Raw genomic sequence first — 17,033 nt, 5'->3', positions numbered from 1 at the left:
TTTCGCCGACCACCAATCAACTAGGCAAGCCTTAGCTTGGGAGGTTAATTTTAGTTGAGCTTCAAAATTATAACCTTATTTCAAAGCACTGATTGTCTGTCAGAGAACCCAAGTTCTACAGAGTTATTTCAATTTAACAGGTATTTGCTATGTGCCGGGTGATCACCCAGGACAGAGGCATAAAGAGCACTTGGCACATAAGAGATGTGACGATTGGGTCTTGGACAGTTGGCCAAGTTTGGACAGGTAGACAGGAAGGAGGACAGCCCAGAGAAAGATAGGCATATTCAGGGAAAAGGCAGAGACAGGATCTGGCAGAAGCAAAGGGCACGTGTTGGCACAAAGTGGGAGATAAAACTGTGACAGGGAAGGGGGCTGAGTTAGGAGCTTGTGATGTGAAGATACATTTATAACTGAACCAACAGGCAATCAGAGGCTTTGCCTACTGTGACCTTTCAGGAGCTGAGGCCAGGAGCAATGGGAGTTTGAGCCATGCAGAGCAAACCCTTCAGTCCAAGTATCAGAGAGCTGAATGTGCTTTATCATTGAGTAGGCCTTAAAAGCAAGCACGGATTGGAATCCCCCAGTTTTTGTTTATAATGCCTGTAGTAAAAATCATCGGCCTGTATTAATAATAACCTTGAATTTAATACAACTGAATAGGAAGGTTGGGGTTTGAAAAATGCGTACCTTGGCATGATGTAAATCGACCCCATACATGGACAGCTTTTTGGCATTTTCCAAGAAATGCATCTCTGCTTCTGCTGGCGTCATTCCTCTGATAAGAAAAAAAAATGTGTTACGATGCTGCTTTGCTCTCTGTAATACTTCCCACTTAGCCCCTGGCTATATACTAAGCAAGTCCCCAAAGAGGCACTAGCAGGTTTGTGGTCGGCAGGGGGTGGGGGAGAATAACAAGACAAAAGGCTCTCAAAGAGCATCGGAGCCACAATGTAACTACCAAGAATTGTACCAAGTACAGAACCTCACTCTGCTGCAGTCCCAACCTGCATGCCACTGAAATCAGTCCTGGGAAAAGCAGGTGGTACCAGTGAGGCTCACCCACCCAGGCACACGCTAAGTCGCATGTCTTCAGGGTTTCTGCACTGACCTGTGGCTCTTGTGCAGCTCGATCACTTTGTCTTCCAGTTCTTTCGTGTGGTTTGGGGCGAAGCGGAACTCACTAATGTAATCATTCCCGCATTCATCTGGGTCATAGTCTCCAAGTTCTGACTGGACAGTGTAGGAGCCCAACAGGGCCAGGGTGACAAAGGAGCAGGGCAGCCTTCCGGACACGATGTCATCTCGCAACTGTAGGCAGAGGTAGTACCTTCCAGGAACCAAAAGACAAGGCAAAAAGCCAGTATTAGGACATGTGAAAAGCAGGCCACTTGATACATATTGTACTGTAAGCGATTTCTTCCTGTTGAAAAATCTCACTAGAATTTTCCTTCATCTGTATTTTGATTGGGATGTCAGGGGAAAATGCTTGGCTACAAAATACAATATTTAAGGGCATCTAGAGGCAAGCCAATGTTCATAATAAAACAAGCTTTTATAACTAAAGCACAGAGTAAAAGAAACCTCATGACCTGTTCCTTTAACATCTTTTACAAGAACTAACATTTAAAATCAAATAAATGAGCCCTCAACACACTCACTGCAATCTCTGGTTGGGGGAATTATCATACAAAAATGGTGCTGTTAAATGCAGTTATTAGGTCTCTACTAGCCTTAAGGAAGTTTCATTTTAAAGTCTTGGTTAAAGGTCCTGCCCTACAACCGAGACAGATTTCAGCTAACTCAACAGCTACACCATCATAAACTCTGCTCTCGACCTCTTGCATTCCTCATGCAGTGGTCTCTTTATGAGAACAATTTCTCCTGTTTCAAGTTCTCTCTCTCTCTCTCTCTCTCTTTTTTTTTTTTTTTTATTTAGCGGACTTTCTAGAATCCAATTGATAGGAAGATTAACTCTGCAGACTTACTACTTTAAAATCTGAGAACCTCCTCATTAAAAGTAAACAGCTTTCTATTCACGGAATACAAAACATGTTCCACCTAATTTGGCCGAGAAATCATGCAAGTATCTCCATTAATAGCAGACTTATCTCCCCTGTTACTCTGCTTTTCAAGATCTATAGATCTAATACTAACTGCAGAAGACCCCAAGGTAAGTGTTAACATTGATGACGTTTAAAAATACTCTTCAAGGCCCAGCATAGAGGTATAATAAAATATACAAATACCTTTCATGTAAGAGATAAACTGTTAATCGGTTGAAGCTGAAGACTATGATTAAAGTCCTAAGGTCCCCTCTAAATGTGAAGGAAACTCCATGTGATACAGACTCACTCTGTAAACATTGCACAAATAGATGGGAACCATGCGTGCACTGCATTTCAAATCCAGGTGTATTTGGCTCTATGACCAATCAATTAGCCACAATTAAGTGGTTCCTCAATATTATTAAAAAGTTATCTTTAAATAAAAAAATCCTACATTGTCTTCGATTTCAGGCACATGTAAAAGAAATCCTCTGTAACTATTTTTTGCCCTTCTCCTAACATGCCTGCTGGAATTATTTTTACTCATAGCAAGGCACCAGAGCTTTTTTGAGTCCTTCCCCTTTTCTGAAAAGCCCTCCAAGGAGGATGTGAGGCTTACACAGAAAACCCAGCACACATGGCACAACGTCACCCTGACTGGCTGCAAACTGACTGCCAACCAGGGTGCGAGAGCCAGGGGTTCCAAGGCAGGATGCGGAAAAGCCCAGAACACACAGCAAACCCAGGCCAGCCTCATAAAGGAAACTCCTTTCACACGCAGAGCTCAGTCATCGCACAAGAATAGTTTTACATTCGATTCCTTTCTCTGGGTCTTCTTTCCCCAAAATGAATTAATCATTTTGTCTAGACAGGTCATGGAAAAGAAACTCTTAAATGTACACGTTTATGTGTATCATACGTGTGCATGTATGTATCATTTTTTAAATCGCTGCTTAGATGCTTATGCCTTTTATATAACCAATCTGATACACGGCAGCTATTTAAAAAATGATACACACGTGAACACTTTTTTGACTCGGAGTTTGAGAGCAGGACTGCTAGAAATTGCTGTATCATTTAATGCTGAATCCCATCCACTGTGATCGTGGCAGGTGGATGACAGTTTCTCAGGGCTGTGTGTTTTCCCGCCACGGTCAGGCAGCGGGAACTATCAGCTTAGCACCAAAGATTCACTGTGAACAGACAGGATTTGGCAAATCTTCTCATCAGATGTTTGTTCTCACTCTGTTGTCTTTGGTTTGCCATTTCTGTGGGGATGACTGTGAGGTTACCAGACGTAAGCACGCTTTTCTCCGGAGAATAAAGAGAAGCAGCTTTCCCGACATGCCTGCCTTTTTTCAGAGCCAACTTTCAAATACCTGGTGATGTCTTCAGAGAGCTGGGCGGGGTCTGGTGGGTAAAATTTCACATTAAATGAAAAGTGCCAAGCACCACCTGCAAAGAGGAGACATTAGAATGGAGCCTTAGAAAAGCCCTTTGTATTTCTTATTCTGATAGTTAGAACTGCCTCAACTCCAAGTACTAACACCCAGGCAACCTTTGCTCCCAAGTGGAAAACCGGAAAGTCTCCATCAAATGAAGTCCAGATAGGTCTGAAACTTCATCTAGTTTTTAGTCTTTTGCCCAAATCCTGTACCGGTGTTTCTAACTAGCTTGGAAATTGACTAGGCTTCCTCCCTTTCTCAGGGACGAGGGTAAGCCTTTGGAAGAGGGACAAAACAAGAATGGTACGGATAATCCTCAATCAGACAAGTCCGGAATTGACTGGTTCTATTGCTATGACATTCTGGATAGCTCACAGACCAAGAGTACAGGCACAATCCCATTTCCTTTGTCCTTCCTGCTTTGCCATTGCAGGTCAAATCCCATTACAATACACGTCAAGGAACCGTTCAAGATATTTTTTAACGGAAGGTTTACTGTAGTCAATATTTGTGTGAGCTGCTCTCTAGGCTGCTGAAGATTCTTTTCTCACTTGGGGAAATGTCTGGTTCAAGAGAGGCCTGAATGTATTAACTGTACTTTACTAAGTTCCACACCTCCTTATGAGGCCACGACTTGGGCTGATGCTCTTAACGTCTTGCCTTTCTTTATCCTATGGCATCGACTTTCGGCCTCTCCAGCAAGGAAAAGAATCAACCAGGTGTCAGCTTACAGTCACGTACTCTCTGTACTGTCCACACTTCTGCTTGAAACGTTATTAAGCTCTACTCAACTCTCCGTTTTATTAATACTGTCTCTAATTGTGTGTGGTTTATCATTATAAACAAGGAAAAACAGCCTTTTCTTTTCTCCATGTACTTTCTCTCTAACGGATCACTCCTTTAGTTCACATTCACTTCGTTTCTCTTCTGGCCTTTTAAGGCAGGACCTTATTAAAGTCTGGCTGTTCCTTCACCAGACATTTGCTCCCTCCGTGTAGTAACCACAGAAGTGCCACAGTGTAGACCTTGCTTATATTCTGAATGTGCTCCTGAAAAATTCCTCCCACTCTCTCTGGCTTCCATGCTGGAAGCCTTTCCTCTACACCACAAGCTGTAGCCACTCTTTTCACTCTGGGATTCTGTGACCTCACAGTCCAGCCCTTATGTTTCAGATATTCCCCAAAGATGCCCTAACACCCTCTTCTCCCCATTAATTGACTTCTGGAAACTTCCATTTTCTCCACAAGTCCTTTGCAAACATTCAGAAGAAAGGGGTAGCATTTTAAGTGCTAGCTGCTTTCTTTGGGTCACTCTCTTGCGAAGGAGGCAAACACTCTTAGCTGCAGAGGATACCTATATTCTATCTTAACGGCACAGGTACTTTTATTAGTTCTAGCATATTCTTGATGCTACCATTCATATTATACTTAAAATTCCACACGGCAGGATCACTCCCTGAGTTGTCTTTTAAAGAAGTGGCATAAGGCCAGGTATCGCTGGCTGCTTAATATCATTTTTAAATCACTCAGAAAATATTACTGAAACATGGGCAGTAAGAATTATAAGCTATCGGTGAATCCAATATATTTCTAGTGATTATTCTTCCAAGTCCTTTTGTTACTTGAAAAATGGTCGGATCTGGTTTTACTTTCCTATTGATTCCTATTCATTTTCTGCTATGATGGATTTCCTCACTGCTTGCCAATGGTGAGGTTCATAAATGAGAGCTGGCTTCCCCCCAAGCAACTGGAAGGAAAGTTAATGGATTAGTTACGAGAAATGGATTTATTTCTCTTTTATAATTTTTATCCATTTCAAAGTATGCCTCGAATCCAATGAATAGTTTAGCAATGTAATTAAACAATCTCATGATAAATTTAAGATAAACATTCTAGGTTGGAAACTAAGACATAATAAAAGTAGAAGAAAGATATTTCGATGCAAAAATCCTCACAGAGGGAAAATAAATTTCAAACTATAGTTGGCCTGAGATGCTGGCTAAAAATGGCAATTCCTAGGCTCTACCCAGAGATTTTTTTTTAAATGTGCCTTTATTATTTCTTTTTCAATATATGAAGTTTATTGTCAAATTGGTTTCCATACAACACCCAGAGCTCATCCCAACAGGTGCCCTCCTCACTACCCATCACCCACCCTCCCCTGCCTCCCACCCCCCATCAACCCTCAGTTTGTTCTCAGTTTTTAACAGTCTCTTATGCTTTGGCTCTCTCCCACTCTAACCTCTTTTTTTTTTTTTCTTCCCCTCCCCCATGGGTTTCTGTTAAGTTTCTCAGGATCCACCTAAGAGTGAAACCATATGGTATCTGTCTTTCTCTGTATGGCTTATCTCACTTAGCATCACACTCTCCAGTTCCATCCACGTTGCCACAAAGGGCCATATTTTGTTCTTTCTCATTGCCACGTAGTACTCTATTGTGTATATAAACCACAATTTCTTTATCCATTCATCAGTTGATGGACATTTAGGCTCTTTCCATAATTTGGCTATCGTTGAGAGTGCTGCTATAAACATTGGGGTACAAGTGCCCCTCTGCATCAGTACTCCTGTATCCCTTGTCTACCCAGAGATTTTTATTCAAGAGATTTGGTGTACGGGCCCAGGAACTTGTGTGTGTGTGTGTGTGTGTGTGTGTGTATGTGGTTTTTTTTCTTCTTCTTCTTCTTTTTTTAATGTTTAGTTATCTTGAGAGAGAGTGAGAGACAGCATGAGGAGAGGGGGAGAGAGAATCCCAAGCCGGCCCCACACTGTCAGCGCAGAGCCCGACATGGGGCTTAAACTCAGGAAACGGTGAGATCATGACCCGAACCTAAATGAAGAGTTGGGCGCTTAACCAACTGAGCCACCCAGGTGTTCCGGAACTTGTGGTTTTAATAAACCCCCTTGTGGTTTCAAGACAGGTGGGCTTGGGGACCATACTTTGAAGTGGGATGTTTAAGGAAACTACAATCTATCCCCCATCAAGAAAAAAAAAAAATCTAGTTAAATGAGGCATAAGATTTGAAATTAACAAGAGAGGCAGATTATGGCTCGAATATATATTCCCATAAAGAATCTTATAGAAACCAATCAACTGGGAAACTATGATTATGTAATGATGGGCTCACAAGCCTGAATCTGCTCAGATGATGGCCCTGGTTAGAAACAAGAAACCACGTGAATGTGTTAAAATGATATTCCTAAAATGTTAACACAGGATTTCATCACAAATTTATGATAGAAAACTATGAAACTAAAGAGTTCGTTCTTATAGAAAATTCTAACTTAGTATTGTATGGCTACCAAATCTTGAATTTTTAAGTATGCTGCATTCATGGCATAAAATTACTATAAATTACTATATACACTATATAGACCATATACTGTATAGCATGAAATGATTATAAACATATTTACATCACAAAATACAGTATTTTTAGAATTTTTAACATCTGGTCTGCATTAAAATGACTAGAATTATAATTTTTTGATAAGAACAAACTCTTCAGTTTCAGAATTTTCTATTTCTCATCAATGAGTAACTTAAAGTCTTTTTAAAAAATGTGTAAATGTGTATTTATTTTTCATAGAGAGAACACAAGGGAGGGGCGAAGAGAACACAGAGAGGAGACCCAGAATCTGGAGGAGGCTCTGGGCTCTGAGCTGTCAGCACAGAGCCTGACGCGGGACTTAAACCCACAGACCTTGAGATCATGACCTGAGCTGAAGTTGGTCCCCCAACCAACTGGGCCACCCAGGCACCCCTGTAACTTAAATTCTTAAGTAACTTAACGTATCAGGTTGATTGCCCTTCTCTGAGAAGACCTAATTCTACAGACATACTGTGGAGCTACAGCATGAAAAGAAAACTTCCTTCAATCATTTATATAAATAAATAAATAAATAAATAAATAAATAAATAAATAAATAAATGTATATGTATTCTAAAATATGCATGTATATGCATTTTAACTGAAGTATATTTGACACTCAATGTTACATTAGTTTCAGATGTATAACATGGTGCTTGGACAACTCTAGACATTATGCTATGCTGCGCTCACAAATGCAGCTACCATCTATCACCACACATCATTATTACAATCCACTGACTATATTCCTTACGTAGTATCTTTCATCCCTGTGACTTATTCATTCCACACCCGGAAGCCCCTATCTCCCACTCCCCTTCACCTATTTTTGCCCATGACCACCCCTCCCCCCACCTCCCCTCTGGCCACCATCAGTTCTCTGTATTTGTAGATCTGTTTCTGCTTTGTTTATTTTGTTTTTCAGATTCCACACAGAAGTGAAACCATATGATATTTGTCTTTTTCTGACTTATTTCACTTAGCATAATATACTCGAGGTCCATCCATGCTGTTGCAAATAGCAAATCTCATTCTTTTTTACGGCTGAGTAATATTTTTATTTTACACACACACACACACACACACACACACACACACACACACACACCCCACCTCTTCTTTATTCATTCATTAGTCCATGGACACTTGGGCTGCTTCCATATCTTGGCTATTATAAATAATGCTGCAATAGGGGCACCTGGGTGGCTCAGTCGGTTGAGCGTCCGACTTCAGCTGAGGTCATGACCTCGTGGTTCATGAGTTCAAGCCCTGCGTCAGGCTCTGTGATCATAGCTCAGAGCTTGAAGCCTGCTTCAGATTCTGTGTCTCCCTCTCCCTCTGCCCTTGTCCCCCTCACACTCTCTCTCTCTCTCAAAAATAATAAACATTAAAAAAAATTTAAAAGAAATAAATAAAAAATAAATAAATAATGCTGCGATAAAACGTAGGGGTGAGTATATCTTTTTAAATTAGTGTTTTGGTTTTCTGTGGCTAAATGCCCCGAAGTAAAATTGCTGCGTTATATGTTAGTCCTATTTTTAGTTTTTTGAGGAACCTCCGTACTGTTTTCCACAGTGGTGGCACTGATTTATATTCCCACCAACAGTGCACCCAGGTGTCTTTTCTCTGCATCCTTGCCAACACTTGTTGTTTGTCTTTCTGACGTTATCCTTTTTAAAATTTTATTGTTGTTTCTTTCTTATTTTCGAGAGCGAGTGAGCTGGCAAGCAAGCATGAGGGCGTGAGCAGGGGAGAGGACCAGGGGAGGAGAGAGACTCCTAAGCAGGCTCCGTGCTCAGCACAGAGCCCAACACAGAGCTCGATCTCACAACCATGAGATCATGACCAGAGCCGAAATCAAGAGTCAGATGCTCAACCAACTGAGCCACCCAGGCGCCCCGGTATTAGCCTTTCTGACAGGGGTAAGGTGATACATAAATTCTTGTGGATTTGATCTGTATTTCCTGGCTTTCATTTATATTTATGAAAAGGAGATGATGGTACAATAACTCCATTTGATTTAACAGTTCTTTGTGTTGATAGGATGTAAATTTTGTGGAAAGAGGGCACGTTGGTGCACGGGAAACAATAAGGAATACAGATAAAAATACCAGATTCAATTTAAAAAAATTCCAATATTCCTTGTTTCCTCCTCTATCTGCAGGATTATCACTTAGTTTTCTTTATGTTGCAGTCACAAGTATCGCCTAAACTGCATGATGAAAATATCCTTTAAATCTCAGTTCTGATTGCCCTGTTTCTTCTCTCAGAGGACAGAATAAATGGGAAGTTAAGGAAAAAGAAAAGAATTCCATTAGCAAGAGAGAAGAAAATAGGTGTTTATACAGCTTTTCTTCTACCAATATTGTGACTTATCCCTGACATTTAATATATTTTCAAAGGGCTTTTTGTGATTACAAATCACCCAAGAAAGAAATAGCATTTCATTAATTAGATGAATATAGAAGACTTTATGCACAACATATTAGGATACATATTCAACACATCTGCTTTTAGTAACTCCATGAAAAAACTCCATGAAAAACTTGATTACCAAGTTTCTTATTAGTAAATATATCAAATTTCTCCTAAAAATATGATAAACATGTTTAGCTGTATACATAATCATTAGTCTCTCTAATATCTACATTACAGTGACTTTTTTTGAGAGATCTACTATTAAGCCATTTCACTACTCATTACTTTTTATTAGAACATGGTGTGTTCTGATATCTCAGCACATTCAAAGGCACCGGAAATCCTTGATAAATTTCTACAAGTAAAATTCGGGGTCAAAGAACAAGTGCATTTTAAATTTTAATAAATACTGACCGAGTACCCTCTTTAAAGGGTTGTACCAATTCACACTCTACTAGCTGTGCACGTAGCTGCTAGTGCAGTGCGTTAGTAAACTTGTACAATCTTTGTTAACCTGCGTAAGTGAAAAAGAATGTCTAATTTGCATTTAACTATTAGTAAGATGTAGCAACTTGTCTCATACTTTCTAGCTACCTGTATTTCAGTTTCGTGGGCTGTTCCTGCAATGGGTTTGTCTGTTAGGAAATATGCATTTCTTAACTTGCCTTTAGGGACCAAGAACAGAGGTTGTTGGGGCACCTGGGTGGCTCAGTCGGTTAAACGTTCGACTTCGGCTCAGGTCATGATCTCAATCTGTGGGTTCGAGCCCCGCATCGGGCTCTGTGCTGACAGCTCAGAGCCTGGAGCCTGTTTTGGATTCTGTGCCTCCCTTAATCTCTGCCCCTCCTCCGTGCGTGCGTGCACACACACACTCTCTCTCTCTCTCTCAAAAATAAACATTAAAAAAAAAAAAGAAGAAGAATAGAGGCTGTTACCAGATAGTAAACTTCAGTCTGACTTGTTACTCTATTTCTCAACTAGTCAGTGACTATTACCTTTAACTTGACTTTTATACTTTTGTGGCACTTAGGCTTAATTAACATTAAGCTTGGAACTTTTAAATGGTTAATTGTCAACTGCAGCATCACCTGATTAAATCACATTTCACACTGTGCACAAGCAGGGAAATAGGTCAAATGTCATAGTCATTTTATTCCTGAGCTGTGATGATTAAAAATGGGTATTTACGCCAGACCAACCTGTCAAAGATAAAATTTGAGATCTTAATCTTTTAAAAAATCAGTGTTCTCACTAGCTATGTGGGTATGGGCCACCAAGTCAGACAACCATGCTCTCTGAACATCTCATTTCGCATCTCCATGTAAAATAATCCAAAAGAACTTACTTCGAATCTGTTTTTTTATTTCCTTAGCAGGGTCCAGCCAATTCTGAAAAGGAAATGACAGTTTGAATTTGAACCAGAGAAAAATAAAAATAACTTCACAATGCTCAGGTAGAGACAGATAGGCTTAGTAGCCTATCTGAGAGGGAACGGTTGCTGGCAGGCCCTTGGACTTACGACCTTCCCCCACCTCTGGTGCCCCTTCCCCAGGCCCTGCGAGGGCTCAGGCACCAGTGTGACGAGCCAATGTGTGTGTATGCACAATTCATGCATGACAAGATAATTTTCTTTTACAACACTACCTTCAAAGATTCGAGCCAGTGCAGAAACAGAGGAGAAATACAATAGTGGATTCTATGTTCAAAGAAGTTACTAGAATAAATTAGAGACACATGTAGGTTGACATACTGATGCCTTTGCCCACAGAGTGACTTCTGTGGTTACAGATTCTTAGCCACAGTGTTCTAACAAATGAACACTCACTTGAGATTTATTTATTTTCCTCATCAGAAAACTCAGATGTTTAGTAACGAAGTTAGACATTGTTCAGTGAATTGGGTAGGTATTAAGTATGATTCAATGCACAACGTCAAAACAAAGTAACATCTATGAGCAAAATTTCTGTGACTTAGTTTCAAGCACGAATATGACAGAAACAATTTCTTCTTCTTTATTTTTTCAGGTAGTTGTGGGAATCAGTGAGACAAAGCCCTGAATAGACTGTATTACTCAGGTGTAAGAGTCTATAGAAGTACTATGTTAAATACCTGCTGAATACATTAGACAGGGGTCTGGTCAGCAAACGACCCGTGTCATAGTTTGATTTTGTAAGGCTATGAAAGCATACAAAGATGAATTAAGTACGGGACATCAGTCAGGGAATACGTTTTCTATGTTAGTTAGTATCAATAGATTTGATTTTCATGGGCTCAAATCCACTGAAAAACATCATCCAAGAAAAGAACCATATAAGATGCTTTCCTGGAACCATAAATAACTCATGTGTGAAATACCGACTTACTGTTTCTGGAATACTCAAGATTAAAGGAAGTTATCAATAATATCTTTAATAAAGAAATGAGGTGATTAACAGCATTTTGGGACTCAAAGGTGTAAATGTGGGAGGATGAGGGAGATGGAGAAAATGATCTACCAGTTCAGTTCTCATTCCCTTTCTTGCAGCAATACTCAAGACATACGTTTTGTATTGCTTTTAATGACTCACCTTCTGGTTTTCGGCATCTCGATACGTAAGCCCAAAATAGTCCTTTTCTAGCAAGTTCAGATGTTCACATACTTTATCAAAGAGCACTTGGCCTCTGGAGCGTTTCTTTGGAAAATAAAACAAAAACAAGTCAACACACAAAGTTCTCTCAATTGCCACGGATAAGAATCAATTAAATTTGAAATATTGCTTGCTGTAACTGTTCAGTACGTGACACTCAAGTCTGACCACTTCACCATCTCCTAACTAGTGAAAAGGCTCAATAACGTGGGCCCACACCTACAAAACTCTGCCCTGACAACCAACTAATGAAACCAAAACTCACTGGTACCGCTGAGTGAGTTCAGGCAACCTGCTGATGATTTCGAAATAGAAGTAGCTGGGGAAATGATGTGGGGCTTAGAAGCCTCAACTATCTTGTGAAATAGAAAAATCTTGAGAGTGAAAGAGTACAAAGGAGCAACAAAAGCCGTGTTTCAGAATGCCCTAACTCAGTCCCCACACGACCACATTTGAAGAATCGAACCCATCCCTTATCTTAGGCAGACTTCCCCTTAAGACTTCCTATTCCAATGCTTACTTAGAAATTCTAGCTACCGATTGCTTTCTAAAGCCCATTAACTTCATTGGTTTATTTTTACAGTTTTTTTTTTTTTTGGCCACAAATTTCAGTTTTGTATTACAGTGTTCAATTTCCTCTGAATTTCTTTCTGAGAAATCCTTCCTATTAAACATTAAATGTTCATGAAGTTTAAACATTTTAGTTATCGTTTATACACATAAGGTATAAATGATGTACATAGATCATTTATACATATAAGATGTAAATGTATATATTTATACATACAAGGTATCATTATACATATAAGGTACATATACATATCATTTATACATACATACACATAACTAAACATTTTAGTTATCATTTATACATATATACATGTATATATGTTATACATCTATATAGTTATTTATACATATATAGATAAGTATATGTTATACATCTATATAGTTATCACTTATACATATACATATCATTTATACATATAATCACGTACATTACCATATACATGATAAATGTGTATCATTTATACATATATATTAGTTATCATTTACACACTTATACATATATATTTTAACCATAACACAGTCATTTGGAGAAGAGAAAAAGGTAGTCATCTGAGGGGAAAAAAAACCAAAACTATCTATTAGCTTAATTTACTGTGATACCCAGTATCATATTTTCATGGGATCTTTCAAAGGTCTCTCAACCTGGTCTTGGAGACAGAGATGGATTAACTGGCAACAATTAAAATACGTTTCGTTTGGACAGTGCCAACATTTCACCCCAATACATTAAGCACATTTACCTCTAAGATTTAATACAGTAACAATGAGAGATAGGAAAATTGATAAAACACTGTATATGCCAAAATAGTAAAAATTCAGAAACCTGTAAGTGCTGTTTATTACTAAGCAACTATAATTATGTTGGAAGTAAATTGCTCAGCCCCCTGAAGCAGGACTATTTAGGAAAAAGAAGATAAATCTATGATACAAAAGTAAAGCCTAAATTGTATCTAGCTAAATACTCAATGATGTATTTGAAAAAAAGTTTAATAATGCATGAAAATAGCAAAACTACATTGTTGCATGGATATGAATAAATGGTATGACAATGAAATGCTGTTCACTGGTTTGAATCTTTTCTTTAATAAACAGCATACCATCTCTGAACATCGAACAAATTATAAAGTTTTCATAAAAATTTGTTTCTTCCAATGCCTCTACTGGTATTATCTTCAGTTTACAGACAAGAACCCAAGTTCAGGAAAGGCAGATGAGAGAGGCAGCATTATGCAATGGCCGAGTGGTGGCTTTAGCAGGTCAACCTGAGTTTGACTCCTCATCAGGCCCTTTGCAGCTATGTGAGCCTCTCTGTTTTTCCCTCTGTCAAAAGTGTGTGGTACCACCCTCTTCTTTGGGATGGCTGACATTCAAATAACACAAGGAATTCAAACTTGGGCCAGTGATGGCACATATCAAGCATTCCATAACCATTAGCTCTTCCAGCCCAAGTGACTGACACGGGGCAGGGTACATAACGTGGAACTTACTGTGTATGCATTTTTGCTGACAGAGCACATAGACAACTCCTTGTGGTGCCAACAGGCAGTTCAGTATTAATGTGTCCTGCGCTTTCTTTAGATAGTTAACTGCCTGCTTACTACCCAGACCACAATGTTTACACACACGCGCTCTCCACCCACCACCCGATACACCAGTCTGGCCCAACTACTTTCTCAATAAGTAGAAATAAAACAAAGCAAAAACAAATAAAGAAAGTCTTCTCTACAGAGCCTCCTATATTCTCTGACCCAGCAGCCCTTCAATGGTGGAATCATTTCTGGATATGCCGCAGGCTGCCTTGGGCATTGTCTTAGCTAGTGGTCTTCTGGCTGCTGTGGTCTTCCTTTTGTCTAGCAGGTGGCGGGGATTAGCCGAAGGACAGACCACTGTACTAACTAGATCTTACTTTTCTGGCTCCTCACAATTTGATTTCTATTAACGATTCATAGCTCTCTCTTGAATCGACCGGATTTTTTTCTCACCAAATATTGTGAACCTATTTTGAACATTACAAACAGTTCTTGAGACAATTACATAGTGGCCCATTCTTTACGCTGGCGTTTGTCTGTCCCCCCTAGGAAGCAAGATTAGTTGTCTGGGGTCTACTGGAGATGGCTATCGTAAACCCTAAAATTCCTACCTCCTAAGTATCACCACAACCCACCAGCTAGCTAGGTGACGCTGGAAGAGCATTTTAAGTTACTTGGGTCCTCATTTCCTCATCCCTGAGTGAGGATACAAGAGTCTGTGAAGCAAGGGTGCCATGGGCTCGAGGCTATGACTGGGTCCCCTGTGTCGTGGCAAACATTACTAAGGGGTACGAGGCTCTTTCCCACGGAGCCCAGATGTGGCTTCAGCACCCTCCTGCATGTGGGAAGAGAAAGACTGCCAGTGGACGGAGTTGGATTATTTTCCAGCCCTCGATAGGATTACGCCCAACTCTCCCAAATTCTTGGCTCTTCTAATTCAGATTATTATTATTTTTGTACACTGTTCAACTTTGCAAGGCAGTTATTTCTCCTTAACGATACTTGTGTGTATCTTTAGGTAACAACACCTAAAATACAACTAAAGCTCAACAATCAGACTGAAACTTTTAAATAAGTTACATTAAATATTTAGTTACTGAAGACATGATATTCATTAAGTGATCAAATCTAATCTAGGTACTTTGCTGTCATTAGGTGTGTTTATAGATAGCCATAATGAGTCAGAATTGAGTAGGTTAAATCAATGTTGACAGAGGTTTTTCTAAATTAATGGATAATTTACCTAACCAGAGAAGATAATAGTTTTTAGTCTTGTTTGCTGTTTCCTATGAGCTAAGTCATGTCTCTGACTCAAGGGCATTCATAGCTCAGACCGTTCAGTATTAACCCCTGAACATCCAGAAAAGTCGATTTTGCTCTCCTAGAGTAACAAACCAATGTTGGATTGCCTTCTTTCTGTCCTCTTTTCACCACTAAAAAGTGAGGTTTCTGTTTCTGATAAAGTAAATGGGGATATTACACCCCAGGAGTCAAAGACTTTAAATATCTAAAGAATGGTAAATTCCCCAAGCAATATGAACAGTTTTCCTTCTTAACTATTTTTATTTAAATTTTTTCTAAATTGACTCATGAAAGTGTTGAACATTAGGAGAAATGCGTCAAAAGAGAAAAACTTTAAGAGAATGAAGACAAGCCAAAGACTGGGAGAACATATTTGCAAAGTCATATCTGATAAAGGACTGGTATCCAAAAGACACAAAGAACTCTTAAAATTCAACAATAAGAAAACAACTAAATTAAAAGCTGGGCAAAAGATCTGAACAGATGCTTCACCAAAGGTATCCAGATGTCAAGAAAAGCATGTGGAGAGATGTTCATCATCATATGCCATTAGAGAATTGCAGATTAAAACAAGATACCACTACACGCCCATGAGAATGGCTAAAATTTAAAACACAGACAACGCTAAATGTTTTCAAGGGTGTGGAGCAATGGCAATTCTTATTCCTTGCTGGTGGGAATGCAAAATGGCACAGCCACTTTGGAAGATGGTCTAGCAGTTTCTACAAAACTAAACAGACTCTTAATATATGATCCAGCTATCATACTCATGTATTCACATATATACAGAAACCTGCACATCGATTCTTATAGAAGCTTTATTTAAAACTGTCAAAACTTGGAAGCAACCAAGATGTCCTTCAGCGGGCGAGTGGATAAATTCTGTTACAAATCCTGTTACAATCCAGACATCGGAATATTATTCAGCACTAAAAAGAAACGAGCAATCAAGCCATGAAAAGACATGGAGGAACCGCGAATGCCTACTACTAAGTGAAAGACACCAATCTGAAATGGTTGTATGTATGATTCCAGCTATATGACATTTTGGAAAACGCAAAACTATGGAGACCATAAAAAGATCAGCAGTTGCCAGGGGTTAGGGAGGGAGGGGTGAACGGGTGGAACACAGAGGATCGTCAGGGGAGTAAAACAACACTGGATGATACTATGTTGGTGGCTACATGTCATTACACATTTGTCCAAACCCAGAGCTATACCACACAGAGTGAACCTTAATGTAAACTATGGACTTTAGTTATAATTGTGTATCAACGTTGGTTCATCAATTACAACAGATGTAGCACACTAATATAAAATGTTAAAACCAGGGAAAGAGGGGAGCAGGGAGAAGAGAGTTTGAGGGGGTTATATGAAAAGTCTCTGTACTTTCTGCTTCATTTTTCTGTAAACATAAAACTGCTCAAAAAAGTTCTATTCATTGAAAGGAGAAGAAGAGGGACAAAAATACTTAATGCCTTATTTTAAATGGTTAATAATTCATTAAACACTAAAAAAGGTTAACAAAGTTGAGCTCCAAATGATTTTATTTTTATCACGAGTAAATGAAAACTTAATTTTTTTACTTTTATTTTTAAATTTACATCCAAGTTAGTTAGCATAGAGTGCAACAATGATTTCAGGAGCTGATTCCTTAATGCCCCCTACCCATTTAGACCATCCCCCTCCGACAACCTCTCCAGTAACCCTGTTTGTTCTCTATAT

At 39.3% G+C, this 17,033-nt stretch overlaps 1 protein-coding gene across 34 annotated transcripts in view; it reads right to left on the bottom strand.

The window, feature by feature from the left end:
- EPB41L3 (erythrocyte membrane protein band 4.1 like 3) overlaps nt 1–17,033 on the bottom strand; it is a 227,110-nt gene that overhangs the window by 38,442 nt on the left and 171,635 nt on the right. For all 34 annotated transcript variants that reach the window (XM_053205952.1, XM_053205945.1, XM_053205950.1 and 31 more), the window contains 5 exons: nt 11,848–11,952; nt 10,626–10,668; nt 3,428–3,503; nt 1,112–1,330; nt 691–778 (listed from right to left, as the gene is read on the bottom strand). In XM_053205952.1, the coding sequence (XP_053061927.1) occupies nt 691–778; nt 1,112–1,330; nt 3,428–3,503; nt 10,626–10,668; nt 11,848–11,952 (531 nt within the window). The remainder of the gene's footprint in view (nt 1–690; nt 779–1,111; nt 1,331–3,427; nt 3,504–10,625; nt 10,669–11,847; nt 11,953–17,033) is intronic.

This window comes from Acinonyx jubatus, chromosome D3 (assembly GCF_027475565.1).
Source record: "Acinonyx jubatus isolate Ajub_Pintada_27869175 chromosome D3, VMU_Ajub_asm_v1.0, whole genome shotgun sequence".
In the NCBI taxonomy this organism is placed as follows: Eukaryota; Metazoa; Chordata; class Mammalia; order Carnivora; family Felidae; genus Acinonyx; species Acinonyx jubatus.
This window is presented reverse-complemented; position numbering and strand designations above follow the sequence as displayed.